Source organism: Opisthocomus hoazin, chromosome 7 (genome assembly GCF_030867145.1).
Source record: "Opisthocomus hoazin isolate bOpiHoa1 chromosome 7, bOpiHoa1.hap1, whole genome shotgun sequence".
Taxonomy (NCBI): domain Eukaryota; kingdom Metazoa; phylum Chordata; class Aves; order Opisthocomiformes; family Opisthocomidae; genus Opisthocomus; species Opisthocomus hoazin.
Window position 1 is genome coordinate 65,843,697 of NC_134420.1, and position 19,027 is coordinate 65,862,723.

The window sequence follows — 19,027 nt, forward strand, 5'->3', positions numbered from 1 at the left end:
TGCCTTCCCAGCAAGAGGTGTCTCTGCAGCTGGGCACTGCTGCTTTAAAGCATCTGAGTGTGAGGGTAAAGCTGCAGTCACTGTGCGAGTAGGATCTCAGGATTTCTTTGGTTTTGTTGTAATTAAGGACTCTCCATCTTGATATGTTTCAAGTGGGTCGCTTTTCCTCTGTAATATCCTTCAAATAACCCCTTTTAGATTGTGTTTTTATTATTATTTCCACATGATGTTACAAAGCCTTCATGCTGGAAGTCGTTTCTTAGTAATGGTTAATAAATTCTCATAATAACTGATCTAAAAGCTGCAGTGAAGTATGGGGGGAAAAGGGGAGGTAATTGACATTTGTTCTTTCATAAATTCACCGCGTTCCAGGCACAAGGAAGGAACGTTTAACTAGTGCTCAAAGTAAATGAGCTAACATAAGTTTCTGATAGAGATTTACTCTTCTTAGGCAATCTATTCTGACAGGTTGCTGTTCTTACAATAGGAAATACTTCTCCTAACTTCTAATCTAAATTTATATGCTACAATTTAAGCATTTAAGAATTTTAATGTGTGTTTTGTACAATTCGTGAACTCTTTATTACACCTCTGCTGCTGGAATGTGTCACACGTTTGGGGGGCTTGCTCTTTGGTGTTTTCCACACTGAAGAGATACAATTCCTTTAGTCTTCTTTCTTCGGTGTTTTTTTGAAATTTTTTTAAATACACCTGTGGGCTATCTCACGGCTTTTCTTGAGGCTTTTTCCACTTGGTTTGCAGTTTTCTGGAACACTGAAACTGGGCACAGTGCTCCGTCTGAGTCCTTAGTACAACAGGCAGAGTCAAAATTATTTCATGTGCTTTTCATATGATACCTGCATTTCATACTTCTTAGTAGGATGATGAGTCTTTACGTATTTTTTATTTTTTGCAATGACATGTGTGATTTATGTTCAGCATAAACCCCGGATTCTCTAGCACTTTACCACTCAACATATCTCTGGGCAGAACCTTGCCTTCCATGTTGTGTTATGCAGCCGATTGTTATTACCCTTTTGCTCTATCAAACTGCGTGTTTCTTCAGGTGACTTTAGATTCCAAGTCCCTCTACCCAAGTGCTTGTAACTGTCCCAGGTGATCCCTGTTAATTTAAGAAAATGACCTTTCTCTCCCGATGTTCTTCCAATGTGTAATTTGTGGACAAGATGTTGTCTGGGAGATCCTCAAAGTTGTTGCTTGTGACTATAGGAAATCAAACTGCGGTAGAGCAGAATACGGAGTTGCCTGCAGTAAGTTCCTTGCTAAATACCCTTTTTCCACCCCCTGGAAATTACTTTTTGTAGCAGTGGAGAATGCTACAAGATTAGAGTCATGTGAGTGGGCTTGGTACCTATTTTCTCTCTGACTGAAATGAGAACTTATACCTGGATATGGGTTTCTAATAATCTGTCAGTACTTCGGTGTGTACCATATTTGTTTAGATTATAGGAATCTCAATTTAAGAGTGTCAAAAATCCAGTTAAACCAAAACCATGTTGCCTGTAGTTGCTGTTTCGCTACTGTGTCATTGGAGGAAACGATACTTGCTTGGTATGATTTGTTCTTAACGAATTGTGTGTTGGACCACACTGGCTTTGTTGTTTGAAACGTGCAGGAGATAGGTTGTTTGTCTGATCATTTGTTTCAGCATCTTCCCAGGGACTGACAGTAACCCTGACTGGTTGGTGTTTCCCTCTGTACTCAGTTTCCTGCTCATTAGAGGCAGGTGCTTTTGCCCTTCTTTGGGCTGCTGGAACTTAATGCAGAGAGCAGAGGTCTTCTCTGGTAACTAACTACCTTTGACAGTTTTCAAATCTGGTAGGCATAATATTTACCCTTTGAAAACCTCGAAGTACTCCTTCAATGCTGTAACTGCTGTATATAGTCCATGGGTTTATGGACTACATGTCCATAAGTTATGGAAGCTTGTTAAGCTGTCTGCAGAAGCATATTGCCTTTATCATGCTTTCTGTTTGAAGTTTGCCGATAAATATGCATGGGAAACTGAGCCTTGACTTTGTTGGCTCTGAAGGTTTGGAGCAATTGCTCTAACACATTTTCTGGTTCTAGCTGGTGTTCTTGCTCCTTCTGCTGCGATGCGAGTTACGTTAGCTGGTTAATCTGCCTCAGTGGACGAAGATCGATGCAGAAAATGCCCCGAGTGCTTTGGCGTTGTCTGTTAGAGGTTTTACTTCCCATTGAATGGGGGGTTAATGTGCTCCTACTTTAACCTACTTTAACTGCTCTTTCTTTTGCTGCAGGTGTTCTGAAGGAATATTTTCACATTACCTTCAGTGTTGCCACCCAGTAGTTTCTTTCCTAATGCTTTCACCTTTCTTATTTTAACTGTGCTGTTCGCTTTATTAAGTGATCTTCAGTGATTTGATTTGCACTTGTGCAAAATCTCTTGAATTTCAAATCATTAAAGAGCTTATACTTAGCTGAGATGATTTGTCAGTAAGCTTCAGGTCTTTCTTCTGGGTTTCAGATAGTTTGTGGTTTTACCATTAGTTCATTTTCTTTATTTTGTGGCTCTCTGTTTAGCCCTTCTGAAGAATTGTGAGAGTTGCTGCCTTATGCCTTCTGTCAGCTAAGCTGTTTCCACTTTCATGTTCTCAGATGGTTCTTCCCCTTCGGTTAGTATGAAACTAGAAGAGCCTTCCTTTTACTGTGAGGTTTTTTTATTGTTTTGTGTTTTTTTCTTTTTTCTTACCTCCTATATAAACAAAATTAATCTCAAAGTATCTGAGAACTTGTTGGGCAATATATGTCCTGTTTACTGTTCCTTTTTTTGACATATTCCTGCAGTGCAAGTTCCTCTTGCTATGAAGTCTTATGCTTAGGAAGGTTGGCTGTTCATGCTTCTCATCCCCGCTTCATTAATTTAAATTTCTCCTCTGGGGTAGACACTGTGTTAGAGTACCTGTGTTGGCCTCTCATCTCTCTTTTTACAGTGACCTTGATCCTGCCAACAGATTCGTTCTGTATCTAGCACCAGCATATGCAGATAGCATTTTTCCTCCTTTATCCTTTGCATATCTTCCTGTGTCAGTGTACTTGACTCTGTGTTAGAAGAACTCACAGTGGCTCTCTCCTAACGCTGCGTGTTTGCCATGTTCAGCTCCCCTGTGGGCAGTGGGGCTCTGGAATGTGTTCGTGTCCACTTGTGGTAAGCATGGGTCGGTGTGCTGATCAGTACAGCAGTGCTGCGATGGAGATGAGGGGTAGGCAGATGAGCGCGAGAGGACGAAATCAGACATTGGCTCTCGGCTGTAAACATCCTTCAAGTTGGGCTTCCTTTGCAGCTTGTTCCAATGGAACCATGCCAAGCCTTACAATTCAAGGAATGTTTTTTTGGGGGGGTTACTTCTTAGTATTTTGTTTTCCTTGGTTATTGCTTCTTGACCAATATTGCCAAAAGTGTGATACCATGTGTTTTTGGCATTTAGAGTAATGTTAAATAAGCCTTTTCCACTATAAATCTTCCCTGTCACCAGGAGGGAGGGTGATAAATTATCAGTTAAAAATTGTTCTAGGGTGGGACTTAGCATGGAAATGCTCAGTTCAGAAATAATGAATGTCTTTTTAAGTTTATTTTCTGAAGTATAGCAGAGGTTCAAGGCATCAGATACTTGGCTTTAAAGATGCTTTTGTGCAGGGGAAAGCGTGTCTAATTATGGAGTAATGCTTGATTAAAGTTCTGCAATGCGTTAGTTTCTAAGGTGCACTGGTGGCTTTGCCTTCTTGTAAAAAGTTCACTTGCAGGAATTGTATTGAAAAGCCTTTGTGCATGCATGACAACTTTTGATTTTTCAGACGATTCCTTGTGTCTTTTGTGAGCATGCAGATGCTGGGTGCGTGCTTGCCAATGGAGTTGTAATCCACCTGGCTTCAGTTGAGACCATGAATTATCTTTCACTCTACCTGCTTGGATTTGGTGGCCTGTGCTGTTCTAGGAGGCAGATTAAGCATATCCCACTGATTTACTTACATAAAAAGGAAAGGAAATGCATCCTCCGAAAACTGCATTGAAAGAATGTTGAGGTGGTTACTGCAGACAGGACTGGGCAAAGAAATTTACTGTTGGCTGTAAACTTGGACCATATGGTCTCCAGCAATCAGACGCAAAAGTCTAGGTAAAAAAGGTAGTTAACTGGGGCTGCTGGTTCAGCTTTGTTGTCCCACTGCCTGCTGTAGGGAGGAGGAGGGAAACTGGTATGTAAAGCTCTCTTCAGAGTCAGTCCTGCTGCTCCAGCTACCTGTGACCCATCCTGACTTGCAGAAGGAGGAAACGTGGATGACTGCAGACCAGCAAAAGCAAAGAAACTCCCTTTCCTCCCCAGCGTCACACCAGCTTGTGCTGTCTCGGCAAAGTGACTTTCCCATGCTTGACACCTCTGGGAGGCAGAGGCACAGGTACCAGAGCGGCGTCCACAGGAAGCTGGTAGGCTTGATTTCAGCTGCTGCCACTGTAGTGGTTTTGGGTTGTTCGTGTACTGCCGCAATCTTAGGTGGTAGTTAATGAACTTGCTCTATTATAAGCTATTCTGGTGTCTTTTTCCTGTCTACAGCAGCCTTCCAGAAAGGTGTCTAGGCTCCTTATTAAAATTTCTTTTTTTTTTCCTTTTCCCAGAGGGTGATGTGTTTATTTCTCATTTAATTTGTTAATAATGCTTCAAAATGAAGATAGTGTAACAATGCTTACTGTCTCTAGGCCCAGCTTTGTGTTGCTCAGGGGAGACATCAACTCACCGAGTTGTGATGTGGGGATTCTGTAATCTGCCCTGCACCCTGTTATGGCTGTTCCAGGGATTCATTAGGGGGTAAGTGCATCCTCCGAGAACTCTTAATTGCGGTGCTAACGGCTGCTAAAATGAAGAAACAGGTTTCATTATTTGCTTATTTATTTTAATGTTAGGAGCATTTGGAGTTTTGCGGCTGTCAAATTCCCCTGCAATTGGAAGTCGGAACATCCTGGTGAATTTGGGGGAGTGGGGTCTCATGCCAGTGCATGGGGCTGCAGTCGTTGGAAAAAAGTTTGGAATCTTCTTGTTTAAACTCCTTCCAAGGGAAAGGATTGGTTGGCTTCCTGCTGCATTCTTCTCTGCAGTGTGTTTCAAGAAAATGCCTTTCTTCTAAGATGGGGGGGAAGCCCTGGAGATTGTGGAAAATAACATAAAACTGTATTTCAGCCAAATGAATTCTGAGTGAAGAAGTCTGACTAGAGGTAGGCGGTGAGGATCTGTCAGACCTGTAACTTTAAATTTGAGCACGTGGGAATTAGGTGCTTAAATACATATTTGAATTTCATTTGGCAAGCTTTTTTCCTAAAGAAAATGCTGTAATTCAAGATGTACAAGGACAATGGTATTGTATTCAAGGCTCTCATTTGTAATGTAAAGGTTGGCTGTGATGTATATGATTTTTAGGCCACCAGATTTTTATGAATATGAAAGTGGGGTGTGGGCTCATGAGTGCAAACAGTACGAGTAGTGCCGGTTGAACCGTAGAAACGTGCACGTGGGTGCAGGCAGCAGGCACAAGGGAAAGAGCCACCATACTCTGGTACTTTCTGGGCCCTTGCAGGAGGTATTCTAGTTTGCTAACCTGGCAGAAAATGAGAAAGTTTTTTAGGAAGTTAATGTGGCAGTGTTTGTACAGGACTAGTGAGTTAAAGTGGTTAGACAGGCATCCGAGGTGGTGCAGGGCAACCTGTAGGAACGTGCGTCCACACGTAAGGTAGGAAGAGGGTCGAGGGAAGGACTTTCCTATGGCACAATGTTAATTTAGCTTGCACCATTTTGTGAAGCTGCATGCTTAAAAAGCTGGCTTATCTAGGAGAGCAAGCACTCTATTTTGTCTCTTAAGCTTGTTTTCTTGCTGCTCTGGCCATATCACATCTCAAATTAGATTCCTGCGTGGTAGATCCTTACTTGCAGGAAAAGCGTAAGCGTTCTTGGTGGACTAAAGCTGATCAGGACTACATAGAGCTAAAAATCTCAACCAGAACAGGAACTTTGTGTGGTCCTAAAAATGCGCCCTTTGCTCTGGGGAGATAAATAGCGACAATGAAGTAATGTATTTCGTTACCAACTATTTATGTCTCTAAGAGAGTGTTCTTAGTTTTTTCTGGGTGAGTTGGGAGACACATCAGGGAGGTTTTTGCTTGCCTTCGTCAGACGTACCATGGGAAGTTAACTGGCGCTTGTTTGAAATAGTTGCGCAGTCATACCTGTCTGCATCCTAGAAGAAAGAAAGAAAATCACTTTTTTTTTTTTTTGAGTGGAATGTATTCCCTCAGAAAGAAAGCTTTTTCCTGACTTATTAGGGAGTAAAAATCTAGGTCATCTTTCTTCTTTGTAGTTTTGGAGTTATTCCTGGTTTTATTAATTGGGATTAGATGCTCTCTGGACTCCGTTCCATCCCATTACTCTTCCAAAATCTCTCCGAGTTAGTCATGGGAGGTGATTAAATCATTGCTGAAATACCCAAGAGGTTATTTCCTTCTGCCATCCAGTTTTGACAATGAGCATTTGCTTTTAAATTTGGCTCTGAACCATGGTTTTAATACTCCTGGTGCAATGGTGTTAATGCTTCGGTTATATTATTCTTTCATTTTAAAACTGACATATTTAGAAAATCTTCTCTTTTCTTTGAGCTATCAGTTGGCATGCCTGCTTAGAAATACTGCTTGTCTGCTTAGCAAAGCTTGCAGGGCTCTGCTCTGCATTCCTCATAAGTACTTTTTGGAAATTTAAGTCGTGGTTCTGCTCTGAGATGTAACCTTGGCAAAAGGAAAGCTATTGTTTATATCCTGGATCTCCAGTCGGTCAATTGAAAAGTAAATTCTTTTTCCTTGGTTCTGAAAATTGCCTGGCTAAATCTGCAGCTTGGGATCCTGAACATGGCTTATGGGTTTGGGTGCCCAGCTTGAGAAATCTTCAGCCATGCCTGAACCTTTTTGTTGGGTAAATGCTTACCACGGTAAGGTTGAACATGGTAAGTGTCTGGTATGGTAATGGTCTGACACAGGTCTGGTAAATCTCTATGGTTAAAATAAGTGCTTCTCAACAAGAAAGCAAACACAGTAACCTTTTAAACAATTTGATATTAGGCATTTTTTAAATTGTAGCTACTGCGTTATGATTCAAGCTAATAATTCTGCTGGTTTCTGGGGACGAAGGACACTTGGCTTACTTCTGTGTGGCTACATTACCTCCCAAATGCTAAGAAGGGATATGCCTAGGTGTAGTATTTATGAAATTAAGCAAATATATTCCTGAGTCATTTTAAAAATCGTGTCTTGGTAATTGTAAATTCTCTGCAGAGCAGATCTGAAAGTGCCCTCTTGGAGTACTCAGAAGTTGTATTTGTGTGTGTGCTCTTTGGGGCTTTGGTTGGTGTGTTGTGTTTTTTTTTTTTCCCAGGACAACTGAAGGTGAAGTTTGAAGAAAACCTCAGTCAGCATTTTAGAAATTGAATTGAGTCGTCTAGTGTTCAGATCTGGTTAGGAAATCAAGAAAAAAAAAGTCTTCCTTGATAGTAACAGGGTAAGGGACAGGCAGAGTGCTGAGATTGTGTTGTGGACGCTGAAATTTCATGTTGCCAGTTCTCTCTTTGGTTCAATGATGTGCATGGAGCAGTGGGTGCTTCTTCACAGAAAGGCCACTCTGGCTGTAATAAGTCACAAGTGTTAGTCCTTAGAGTGAACTGAATTTTGTAATGACATCTATTTGGTTTTTCTTTTTTAACAAAAGTTCTGCAAGAGCTGTGTTTGACAAGATCAGAGCTGAGAAAAGAATTTAGCAGGAGCTGCTGCTATGTATGACAAAATTAGACACTAATTGCTGTAGCCGGGAACATTTTTGATGCTCTGAAAATGATACTCCAAGTTGTTCTTCCTTTGGATGTAAGAGATATGGGGGCAGAGAATGTCTTAGGAAATTTTTGCAGGTTTTTTCTTGCGGAATACAGGAAAGTTCAGAGGAGTGAGAACTGAATGCCTTTCCTGCAAATGAATGATGAGCAAGTCGTCTGGTCTGATAAATATTTTGGCTCCGAATTGGGAAACATATAGGTAATGATTTTTGCTGTTCCCACAGTCCTGCCTCAGAGATTGGCACTAAGATTAAATATATGTCCAAGCATTTGCAGAATCCTGGGCGTAAAGTGAGCATGACAACTTCTTTAATGTTACACAGGAAGAAAAGTGGCTCTGCAGAGAGTTAGGAGACAGTGGGATGGGGCAGAGTGAGGAACAACTGTTTTTTTTAAAGAAAAGTTGGACAGGCTGAGGGAGTTGGGGCTGTTCAACCTGGAGAAGAGACGGCTCCGGGGGGACCTTATAGCAGCCTCCCAGTACCTGAAGGGGCCTGCAGGAAGGATGGAGAGGGGCTTTTCACAAGGGTGTGTAGTGATGGGACGAGGGGGAATGGCTGTAAACTAAGAGGGCAGATTTAGATTAGATATTAGGAAGAAATCCTTCACCATGAAGGTGGTGAAACACTGGAACAGGTTGCCCAGAGCAGCTGTGGCTGCCCCCTCCCTGGCAGTGTTCAAGGCCAGGTTGGATGGAGCTCTGAGCAACCTGGTCTGGTGGAAGATGTCCCTGCTCATGGCGGGGGGGTTGGAACCAGATGATCTTTAAGGTCCCTTCCAACCCTTACCATTCTATGATTCCCAAGCCTTAAGAGTGTTCTGCTCCCAAGCTTTTATTAATGCCAAACAGTACGGCCAGGCTGCCAGTCTCTCTGCCAGGGTGGCAAAGAAGGATTGATATTCCTAGACAGCAAAAGGCAAGGGAGTGGTTTTGCTAATGTTGACACCTTCAGACTGCTGAGCCAGACTGGAAGTGTTAGGTCTAATGGGGCAGGGAAGTTTGGCACTGGGGTTAGGTGTATCGCAAGAGCTGCTGGCAGAGCTGGGGTGAAGAAGGAAGACCTCTGGTCCCGGACAAGTGCAGGCAGACATCTGTTGAATGCCTTTGTTATCCTTACTGGTAATGTGTTGAGTGCTTTGTGTAAAACAAAAAAAAAAACCCAAACCCAACCCCCCCCCCAACAACAGCAAAACCAACCAGAAAAAAACCCCAAAAGAAAAAAACCCAATCCTTTGTGGGGATGAGGATCTGAACAATCTGTAGGTGTAACTAACGAGGTGATAATCTATGAGTATACGAATAGCCCTGTGTAAATAGAAGACTTCAGGTTCTTCCGGGAGTATCTGTCTGCAGGCTTAAGAAGACCAAAAAATAATAGTCCTTACACACCCTGGATGGCATCAGGAAGGGGTGTCGGTGGCAGTTGTACAGTTTGATAAGCCTGTGGCTGATGTGCTGTGAATTGGCTCTGGGGGGCTGCCTTTAAATCCCCAAGATCCTCTTGTTCCAGGAAAAAAATAAAAAGTTATTTTTAGTTTTGGGGTATGGTTGTATTCTGTAAGGGGAGAGAGGGCAGTTAATAGGACTAAGGGCAATGCCACGATGATGGGATGTTGTTGTGAATATGGTCAGCTGGGCGGGGTTGGAGGAATTTAGGAGATGGAGAAATACTTCTCTGTTGAGCTTAGTCTAGAATGACTGTCTTTGTTTGAACCTTTTTGTTTCCAGTCTTGCAACAAAACCTGGCCTACAATTTTGCTAAACAAATTCTTGATTTCTGTTCTATCTGCTTGGTTTTGGGGAAAGGTTATACAGGATGGAGCAGCAGGTGTGGTCAGAGTTAGCTGTCTCCACGCGGGCAGTGTCTCGGTGATGGGTGAGTGGAACAGCCCCCCCTTGGAGATTTGTTCCTTGGGATGAGGTTAGGGAACACAAATTGCCTGGGGTTCATGTGGGAACCTTTGCTGCCAACTGACGGATTTTGGAAAGGAGCCTTCTGTCTTGCAAGGAACGTGTGACTGGGAAACATCTTGTGGCTCTGGGGAAATGCTGAAATGCTGCGGTGGAGTTGAAAGGGGAGGTGGACTCCCAGCCTTGCTGTGTGGTGGTAAATGAAGCAGCAAAGGTCACAATGGGGACTTGGTTGGAGAAGGGAGTATGACTACATGAAGACTTGAGAGAAGGAGTGATGATGGGGCTAGAGGAGGCTTTAGGACTATCTGGGAAGACAGGAAAAACTGGAGCTAAAGAGCCGTAGAGGAAGGTATGAGGTTCTGGGAGGACAAATGCATGGGGAGCCAGTGGCTGTGAGAAGATCGGGGTGAGGACAGTGAGCATCAGTATGTGTGTGGTGGGGGGGTGTAGATGTCGGAATGGCAACCAGCTGAGCAAGGAGTTTGCACCTGACCAGCAGGTCCTGGTTGGGGAAGAAGGAAGGGCACGGAAGGGCTTGGCACTCTCGTATCTTGCCTTCCCCCACGGGGCTGGAGCAGCACCCCGGGTGCTGGAGTTACGTTACACAGCCCTGGGGTAGAGCTGGCCAAGATCCTGGCACCCGACGTTTCTCAGGGGCTCCCGGCTGCGCCCCTGGGCCTTCCCCGCAGCAGCGCAGGCTGCGTGTGGCTGCTCCCGCGCTCCCCGGGAGCTGTGCTTTGGGCAGAGGGAATTCCGTGCAGCGCTGATGCCGATCGCTCTCGAATCAGGAATGTGAAATTTGGGCATGCTTCAGGCGTTAATTACAGCGGCTTAACTTCCTTGTCTGGTAACGGAGGGATAATACCAGCGCGTGGTGTATTTGAGAAGGTCAGTTATTTAATGCTGACTATGCATGCCAAAGAAAATGGGAGGGGGGGAAAAAGTAAACATGTCAAAGCAGGATTTGAACAGGGCAGAATAAACAAAGTCTGAGGATGAACCAGCATTGTCCGCATGCACGTTAGCTGGGCATCGCCTCTCTGGGGGGCTGAAAGAGCTGGCAGTCCGAGCAGGTTGGAAAGAGCAGCCCTGCGTCTTGGTTCCTGGCAGGCCACATATGTTAACTGTAAGGAAAACACGTAAAGCCTGGGCTGTATGTTGTGCAGGCTGGTTAGAGCAGTGGCATGACGTTGGGGGCTCTGCCCCGCTGCCTGGCTCGGCTGGCATAAGGTGAGGACTGCGGAGGGGAGTGGGTGGGGAGGAGCTGAGCAGCAGCCTGACTGCGTAAGCCTTTTTTCCAAAGGGAACCGGGCTCACGTAATGTGGAGATATAGAATACACTTATATCGTCGTGCATGACCACAAGAGGGATCAGACCACTTGAATTTTCGCTTTTGCATTTTGGATTCTGTGTTCTTGCATGTAGCTGGGTTATGGGTGTTTTACATGTGGAGATTTTAATTGTCTGACTTGCTGATAATAATACTGGAATTCTAGTTGAATGGTGGGCTCGTGTCTAGTTTGTTTGTTTTCTGTCACAGGTCTTGCTCTTGGTTTCAGTCTCTGCAATAAAAACAAGTCTGTATTACTGCATGACTTTGATGGGTAGTTTTATACTTCTGCTTGCACAAGAAGTGATCTCTTATTGTTTGGTAGGTGAGACTTCATTTCCAGTACTCTTCTTATGACTTTGTAAGTGAATATTTCAAAAAGGTGTCAGTGCCATTGAGTTCAGAACCAGTACAGAGTCTGCATTTTATGAGCTCGATGATTTGAACCCCATTTGTAGCTTTCTACCAGTTCCCCTTTCCTTGAACATCAGTTGCATATTTGGCAAACGTATACAAGACAAATGCTGATCTGAAAGTAGTTGTTCATTTAATATAATGGACCACAATCACTTTCTCTTACACCTAACTAGTGCAACATTTTATGTTAAAATCCATATGTTTTTTAGAGATGGTAGAAAGACGCAAAGTTGCCTGAAGGAGAATGGCCCAACTTCTTTCAACTCCGTGTCCTTCCTTCGCGAATATAGCAGCAGCTATATCATTGAAAATTTAATGAAGCTTTCATCAATATAATGCTGTGCCTCTACATTCTCTGAAACATATTCATATTTAATGAGCTTCTAATTCTAATGTCAGGTAACAGAAACAACTGAATATAACCATAAATCTGATTTGTTTGTGAACAGTGTGTCCCGTGTCATTTACAATCTGTCAAGTAGTCATTGATGACCAGCGCAGTAAAGCACGGGAAGAGCTGCATGTCTGAACATCAAGTAGCTGCTATTTAAATCAACTTTTGAATGCATTTGGTAGTTGCTTAAAAATGTTTAGTCTCAGACCTTTATTATTTTTTTCGATAAAAATCAGCCTCAGGAAACAGAAGCAATGACCTTAAAGCAACGAGGTGGTTGTTGGAGAGTCATGGTTGTTTATTTCTGTTTTGTGGGTTTTTGCTGTTGGTTTTTTATTTATTCTTAGCAAGCCTAAGGTTAGTTCCTTAGTTAAAAAATACAATAGTGGGAAAATATTTTGGATATGCGGGAGAGCTGGTAATACTGAACAAAATATGGAATTGTGTGTAATTAATAACAGAAGATGGAAATAGTCTAGGAATAACTGTGAAAATATCCTACTGCACTCTGGACAGTCTCAAACTGAAGATTTCTGTGAAGCATCAAATAATGTTGCACTGCTAGGCTTGGCTGGAAGAAGCAGCAAGGCTTGTCGTGTTCCTTCTCACTGGGAGTGAATCGTAATGCTGAAAAGATGGTATTGTTTGCTAAATTTTGTACAGTAATAATACCTATAAGTACATAATTACATTTTCAGTTAGAATAAGAAAACATTAACACTGAAAAATTGCTTTGATCATGTGAAAATACTTTATTGTTCTATCTGTATTGTTTAATTTATGGTCCTTTTGTTGTTTCTCATAATCATAATTGACATTTAACCATTAATATTTAATTTGTGTTTTGTAGGTTAATTGCAGAAGGTGGCCATATATATAATGTGATGCTATTGAATATAGAAACATAAAATTTAATAACGTGAAACATTCTCTACTACACATCGTATTGCCTTGGTAATAATACAGAAGGTGACATAGAGAATGGTATTCACTCCGCCTCCTTTCTTGGCAGTATGAAGCTTTCTATTTAATCTGTTAAGTTTTTAGAAAATATATCTTAATATAATACCAAGAGAAAGCTACACTTGCATGGCACATGTTAGTATCCTGATTGCTTTTGATTGTTCTTGTTTTCTTGCATTAATTTACTTGGAGCATTACAAGGGCTAATCAGGATGTGTTCCCACATATTTTTTTAATCTAACTTTTTATGCACACTTTAGCAGCCTCGCAAATGGATCAGGACACTATATGCTGAGCATACTGTATGGGTATTCTTACTCTTTCAGGCATGTGTAGCAGCCCAAGAATTTTGTTAAATATTTAGCAAGACTGAACACTCGACCTTCATGTTCTCCTCTGTGAGCAGACCAAGAGAAGTTGTCGGACTGGCATCTCTTGGGAAGTGCAGCTTTGGAGCCGACATCCTGAGAGCTGCCAGTGTGCAGCCCTCCGAGTGCCACCGCATGGGCTTGCGAGAAGTCAGTGAGAGCAAGCGGTGGTAGGCAACCAGCTACGATGGGACAGGAGTCATCTGCCTTTTGTCTCCTCGTCAGCTCTGTCCTGCTGTGATTTGGGCCCTTGCCCCGGGGAAGCTGCAGCAAATGCAGTCCTATCTGCAGGCTGGGTTGTAATCCCCTGGTCTGGATGGTTCCCCAGTCCCTAGCACATGTCCCTGTGAGAGCACTGCTTTTTTACCTTCAAATTCTTCCATACCTGGCTTTCAGAAACTCCTTCCTTACTAGAAAAGATCTCATGTGGGCAAGTAAGTCTGACATCTCCTGAAGTGGGAAAGTGAAATCATTTGCTGTACCAGACTGTTGTAGGCATTTCATGCTGGGCAATGCCAGGTATGTGTCAGTGATAGACACTTCCCCTGTGTACTGATTTCTATATTTACTGAATTTATAATGGCTAATTAAAAAAATACAAATTTCTAACTAAAATTCTTGTTTCCTAGCCATTTGGGGTGCAGAGCAGTAGAAGAGCAGAACGGATGAAAGAACCATGTTAACAAGACTGTGGTTTCAAAAGACTAGCTCAGTTCCTCAGGTGCTCGAGTGCCAGCGCAACCTCACTCATGCAAGTAACCCATAGAAGCAGTGAGACTCCTCATGTGATGATGATTTTTAGGATCAAACCCATACTATTTATTTTCACTTCAAAAAAATATACATCAGTTTTTCTGACAGTCATTTTTCTGTCAAATAGTTTACTTAACGCAGACAAACAGTTTATTTAAGATAAGTTGATAGCAGCAGATTTGGAGTTTGTGCTAATGCAGATACTTTTTGTGTTTGGCTTGGACTATTTACAGTAGAAGCTGAAGGTGGTTGAGGTGAGGGAGTGGTGTGGTTTTTTTTTTTTTCTTTCAATATTACCAGTTCAAAGGTCTTAAATAGCTGTCCCTTGTCTTCCCTTGAGTGACATCAGATCTTTTACTTGCCAGTCTTAAGCACTGACCTCTTTTGATTAGAGATTGTAATAAATATACTGGTCCAACCTCAGTTCATGATGAGAGTGTGTTTCTTTGTGCAAGTTTGAAGGGACTACTTAATAAAACTCTGTTTACTTTCCTTTCCTAATTTCTGCAGATTTTTTTTCAGATTCTTTAAAGACAGTTTGAGTATTTTTACCTGAAGTCTCGTGATGTATGTATAAATTGCACGTAAAAGCTACATTCCGAGGTTTGTTTTGGACTTCAGCACCCAGAAGTTAGAAAAAGGCCAAAATACCAGATTCCTTGTTCAGTCTTAGCTTGGTTCCTCTGTAGATGCGGTAGCGTGCTATTATTGATGTAGAATGCTGTTTTTCGTCTTGCAGGATCTGTTTTGTACCGCATTCGGAGAGTATTTTCATCACTTATTTTCTGGACATTATCAAGCATAAGTAGTGAATAAGAGGATTACTGATTTCTTCCTTTTCTGTAGTGCTCAGTGTCTCTGGATGTAAAACCTTTTATGCCTGTGTTTTTTCTCTTGTGATATAAGAGCGTTGCTACCTCTATCTTACTGATGAGAAAAATCATCATGATTTTGTAGGGACCTCTATGTTGCAAAGTGTGCTATAAGAGAATGTTAGGAATTCTTTCACATTTACCCTTTGTCTTCAAACACACAGCCTGCTTCCACAGCAAACAAAAATAACCTTCCGAGAGCCTCGTAATGAAAAGTGTTAAACTTAAACCGTGCCAATCCTATGAATTTCAGGTACCCTTTCCAGAAAAGGGTATTTGTGTTAGTTAAGGTAATTACATTTGAGCTTTGCTTTGCAGTATAGTTTTGGAGTTTTTTAGAGGTTTCATTTTGTGTTACAACATTGAGCACATAGATGACTGGTGAGTTGTGCAACCTAGTGTTTTGGGCAGGTGATCCACTGGATCATCGCAGTGCTACTGAGCAAGATGAAAACAGAAGTTTTGGACCTGGAGGAAAGGAAACTGGGTATAAAAAGAAACAGTAGAGTTTCAAAAGGAGTGGGGTTATGAGGGGCATGGTGTTTTTTTGCTTTGTTTTTTTCCCTCCCCTTGATTCATTTTTCTGTTATGCTTTATTGCCGAGTCTCACACAGTTATATCGGTGCATCTGAGGGGCAGCGAGCGGTGATGCCAGTGCAGGTACGGGGAGGAGATGGGGGTAGGCAGCAGCAAGGGCTGTTTTGCCACTAGAGAAAACCTGTTGTGCAACTGCCCACTCTGGGTGTCTTTTCGGTGGCTCCTCTGTGTTTTCTGAGGCACTTTGGCAGCTGTGCCCCTTCACGCAGATCTTATCTGTGCATTTTAAGCTGAATCATGAACAGAAGGGTTGCACTTTGCAAGAACCTGTGATCATGCCTTTTCAGTGGTATTGTTATTGCTTACACTCCCAACTTTGACTCTTCTCGCACTCTGCTTTTAGCACATAGGAGCTTTGTGACTGGCCTTGCTGGCCACATACTTTTATGCTTTGTACATGGAGACATCAGACGTCACTGGTTGCACCTTTTATGTATAAAGGTGACAGGAAGAAAAGATGAGCAGTGATGTGGTTAAAAAAAACCAAACAAACCACCAACAGATTACTGGCTACATGTGTAAGTTGACTTCCACGTGAATCTCCATGGTCACTCCAGCTAATTGAAGTCCAGATGTTCCCTATGTCACATGCCTGTCCCGTCCTCGTGTTCCCTCTTTTTTTTTTTTTTTTGGGCACTGAATGGTGAGCCGGTTCAGGTAAGTGATCCATTTTGGGGTTTTAAACCAGTTAACAGCTGAATTAGCTCCTTGTGCTGCTGCCGGGCGTGTGTGTGCTGTACAGGCACTGGGGCTTGAATGTGGAGTGGGAAACTATGGCAGTCCATAGGATAAGCTGCTGCAGGACAAGACTCTACCTTGCAATTATAGTAGCGATAGGGGATGCCAGTAAAAATAAAGAAATGCCCGTATTAGGTGCTTGTATGCTTCTTTGTTGATAGCTTCAGTGCTGTGCCAGGAGAGAGGCTGTCTTGGTAGCATTCCTACAGCATAAAGTGGCCACGTAGGTGTGTGGCAGCCATGCAGAAAAACCCTTTGATCTCAGAAGATCCCGTGCAATTTCCCCAATACATTCTGTGGGAGTTAGTGTTTGTTTTACTTGACAGCCTGAGTATGCAGAGGCTCCGTTTTTCTTCTGCTCAAACACCGTATAGCTTGGATTTGGATTTAGCTTAAACAAATCACAAGGAACTGTCTCTTGGTGTTACGTAAAGTTTATGTTCTGAGAATAAAAGGATCACTTGTGGATTACTGGAAGTGTTGCAATTTGAAAAGAGCTGTGCTGGGGAGGATACAAGTTTCTCCTGGAAGTGGGGAGGGTTTTCAGATCTCATTCAGATCTTTTCATAGGCCTTGCAAAGCTTGGGCAGGGGGATTTGGTTTACAGTGGCCTTCTGGCATTGGCACCAGTGTGAATGAAAAGCTGGTATGAGATATTACTCAGGAGGATGATCACTGCACAATAACGTACTTTGTAAGAGTGGTGGCTTTCATTTTGCTTATTTTTCTTCTCTGCGTAAATGAAAGTGAAGATAATACAAAGCAAAATCTGTTTGGATGGTAGTGGGAATGACAGTGAAGCAAGTTTGTTATTGAATGCATCACAACTGTCATCACCAAGCTGCTTTTTGTCTCTTTTTTTTGAGCAGTGTTTTCGTAGATAGTAGACTGAAGACCTTTCATGAGTCTTAACTAGTAATTCTGTGCAGGGCAAGGAAAAAATTGTGGAATTAGCTGTAGTTTAAGAAGCAAACTAATTTGAACAGGGCAGGTGAAGATATAGTGGGAACAAGAAAAGCACAATTTCCTCCTTAGCTGATACAGAGTGTCTTGTATTAAAGTGCTTGCTCAGTTTTATACATTTTTTTGCAGTGGAGCTGCAGGATGGAATAGCGAGTAACATTGGTGTTAGAGCTTCATGGAGCATAGGTTTAAGCAATCGGGGATTGTATTTGTGGTTCAGCCTCTGTGCTGTTTTTCTTTCCCCCGTCGGAGTAGGGCTGGTGTCAGGGGGTGTCTGTGCCGTATCAGAAAGTGATGGTGATCATGCCCCTGTACTCAGCACTGGTGAGGCCGCACCTCGAGTACTGTGTTCAGTTTTGGGCCTCGCACTACAAGAAGGACGTTGAGTTGCTGGAGTGTGTCCAGAGAAGGGCAACGAGGCTGGTGAGGGGTCTGGAGAACAAGTCTTCTGAGGAGCTGCTGAGGGAGCTGGGGCTGTTCAGTATGCAGAAGAGGAGGCTGAGGGGAGACCTTAACTGCTCTCTACAACTACCTGAAAGGAGGGTGTAGTGAGGCAGGTGTTGTTTCTTCTCCCAGGTAACTAGCGATAGGATGAGAGGCAACAGCCTCAGGTTGCATCAGGGGAGGTTTAGATTGAATATTAGGAAAAATTTCTTTACTGAAAGAGCGGTCGGGCATTGGAACAGGCTGCCCAGGGAGGTGGTGGAGTCCTCATCCCTGGACGTTTTCAAAAACCGTGTAGATGTGGCACTTCAGGATATGGTTTAGTAGGCATGGTGGTGTTGGGTGGATGGTTGGACTTGGTGATCTTAGAGGTCTTTTCCAGCCTATGATTCTATGGCATGAGTGCAAGTCATCTTTGTCCCCTGGCTTGGGAAGCTGTCTCACAACTTTGGTCTGCAATGTGTGCAGGTGGAGAGAAGGACAAGGAAGAGTCATGTTCCTGTTAGCCTCCTGAAAGTACTTGGTGTCCCGGGAGTGCTGAACTTGAGGTCTTTTCAAAGGAGAATAGATACTGTATGGGTGAGTCAGCCTTTTGTGCTGAGGGCCAGGTGCTTGACTGATTTTTTTTGGGCTGGCATGCTAGGACACACTCTGGCATTCATCACGTTTGTAAACACTCCTCAGAAGCTGAGGAAGGCTTTGTCTTGTAACCGGTTTTCCTTAATGCTCTGGGAGTGACTGTCTTGACGCATTTTCCCCAGGTGGCATCAGCAGCCAGAGGAAGCATTTCTGCTGTCTGACCTTTACAGCAGGGTGATCTTCAGGAAGGACAACCAGGAGTGAGTGTCTGTATTTTTGGTGCTTTGCCCAAACAGGTACACTTTTTGACTCCAGGGAATGACAGGCTCCATGTCTTGGACCAGTCCTTTGGGCAATGCGGTTCTTGTTCTGCTATATGGGTATTTGATGGCTGACAAGTCACTCCTTTGGAACAGAAAAAAGTTAACTTATTTTTCGTGGCAGCAGGATCCTCGCTGGCACTGCCAAGTGAAACAGGGCAGAGTTGTAGTCTGCTGTGCTGAGTTCTATGTCAAGTTTAGGCTTTCACTTTTCTGAAAGAGCGTTTGAGTTTACCTTTAATAATCTATTACTCCTTTATAGCCTTTGTTTTTGAACAAAGACTCGAGGGTATTTGTAGAAAAGAACAAGTGAAAAGTAGCTCTCGATGAGTTTTCCACAATATTTGGTGCAAGTGTGGCCTCGCTGCTAGGGCTGCTTGCAGAGGGGACCGTTGGGCAGTCCTAGATCCACGTTGTGTTGCTAGGGAAAGCAAAAACTCCAGCTCTATGGGAATTACCCAATGTGTGTAATAA

General features: G+C 43.0%; 1 protein-coding gene across 2 annotated transcripts in view; it reads left to right on the forward strand.

The window, feature by feature from the left end:
* Positions 1-19,027, forward strand: part of MNAT1 (MNAT1 component of CDK activating kinase) — a 127,010-nt gene that overhangs the window by 1,846 nt on the left and 106,137 nt on the right. The window contains exon 2 of one of the 2 annotated variants that reach the window (XM_075426798.1): positions 4,736-4,844. The exons of the other annotated variant lie outside the window; for it this stretch is intronic. Coding sequence (XP_075282913.1) covers positions 4,783-4,844 — 62 coding nt within the window. The 5' untranslated portion in view covers positions 4,736-4,782. The remainder of the gene's footprint in view (positions 1-4,735; positions 4,845-19,027) is intronic. 2 annotated transcript variants of the gene reach the window in all.